Raw genomic sequence first — 1505 nt, 5'->3', positions numbered from 1 at the left:
AAAATTTTTTTTGGAAAAGGAAAATACTTTTCCTTCTGAGGGAGGAGTCGGATACTTTTACTTCTGAGGGAGGAGTCGGAAGGAAAGGACCAACTCCCGAAGCCTCTCTGCTGCGTTTCCAAGGTTCCCACAGAACCACACGTAGGAGCGTCTTGTATCCTGCGGTGCGACCCGAGACATCGGAAGTGAAGGATCTGCTATTGACTCAAGCTGCCTGTTTCAGGACTGATTTGCAGAAAGACCGCAAGATAGGTGGCGGGGTACAGACATAATCGCAGCCACTTTGGCGGGACCCTCCAGCCCACAGCTAACGGGTCTGTGGATGCAGGTTCAATTCCAATATACCGATACTACCGGAAACGGAAAACCTTGGGCAGGCTGGAGATTGGACGCGGAGCCGGAAGCGGAAGTTGGAAATTGCTTTTGGTGGATCCCGGCATGGCCGAGGTCGTGGCTGTCGCAACCGAATCCCATGCAGGAGGAGGCAGGGCGCGGGCGGCGCGCACTGTGCTAGACCAGGTGGTGCTCCCGGGTGAGGAACTGCTGCTGCCGGAGCAGGAGGACGAAGAAGGTCTGGGTGGTGCCGGGGAGCGACCGCTGCGCCTAAATGCGGGAGTGCGCTCCCGGGTGCGTGTAGTGTGCGGCCCCGGCTTGCGGCGCAGTGGCGACCGCCTCCTGGTCACCAAGTGCGGCCGTCTCCGTTATAAGGAGCCCGGCGGCGGCGGCAGCAGCGGTGGCGTTTACTGGGTGGACTCGCAGCAGAAACGGGTGAGTTTGGACTCTGGAGAGGTGGTACGGCCTTGAAAGTGATAACCCCGCTCTGGGAAGAGGCAGGGATGGGGCCCTGGACCCTTCTGTTAATGCTGGTCTAGAGCCACCGTAGTCTTGTGCCCACCTCTGCATCCCCTTTAGAGGGACTGTGAACAAATGGAACGAGACCAGAGAAGGGCGGCCAGGAGAGAAAGGAGACTGGAAATCTTGGCGTATAAGAGATGCAAGACATCATCATTGCCTTCACAATCACAGAGGAGCACCAGGTGTATCTTTTGGGGTCCCAAAGGGCGGAACCAGACCCTGTGAATCGATGTCACAGGGAGTTAAATTCCTCTTCGAATAAGTAAAGGACTTTAATGTGGGAAAAATTGTCTGACAATGAAATAGCCTTCCTTGGTTTTGAGGACCCCCTGTAGCACTAGACTTAATATGCAAGCAGAAGCTAGGGACTTTTCTGATACAAGAGGTATGGTATACTGGCTGAAACGAATGGAGTATTAGAAGCTGTAAACCGGAGGGTTTATGATTGATTTTCTTCTACTGAAAGTAACATATCAAATTTGTTGTAGATTTGTATTAATATGTAGACTTTAATTTCACAATATTTTCTAAATCTCTCTAATGACAAACAGTGCAGTAACCACTAAGGGCTTGCTGAAGATACCCCCTAAGATATTGTGGAAATGATTATCATTTATGGCTGTCCTTTCATTCTGTTTTCTTTTGTAGTA

At 51.5% G+C, this 1505-nt stretch overlaps 1 protein-coding gene and 1 pseudogene across 1 annotated transcript in view; one reads left to right on the top strand and one right to left on the bottom strand.

Moving 5' to 3' along the window:
* Positions 1-1505, bottom strand: part of EXOSC3 (exosome component 3) — a 6489-nt gene that overhangs the window by 3690 nt on the left and 1294 nt on the right. Inside the window, exons 3-4 of the mRNA XM_029919654.1 lie at positions 656-917; positions 465-603 (exon numbers count right to left, since the gene is read on the bottom strand). Of these exons, the coding sequence (XP_029775514.1) occupies positions 465-603; positions 656-917 (401 nt within the window). The remainder of the gene's footprint in view (positions 1-464; positions 604-655; positions 918-1505) is intronic.
* On the top strand, positions 55-1473 carry LOC115276077 (annotated as a pseudogene).

This window comes from Suricata suricatta, chromosome 13, assembly GCF_006229205.1.
Source record: "Suricata suricatta isolate VVHF042 chromosome 13, meerkat_22Aug2017_6uvM2_HiC, whole genome shotgun sequence".
Taxonomy (NCBI): Eukaryota; Metazoa; Chordata; class Mammalia; order Carnivora; family Herpestidae; genus Suricata; species Suricata suricatta.
The sequence above is the reverse complement of the archived record's forward strand: the minus strand, read 5'-3'. Positions and strand labels throughout refer to the sequence as shown.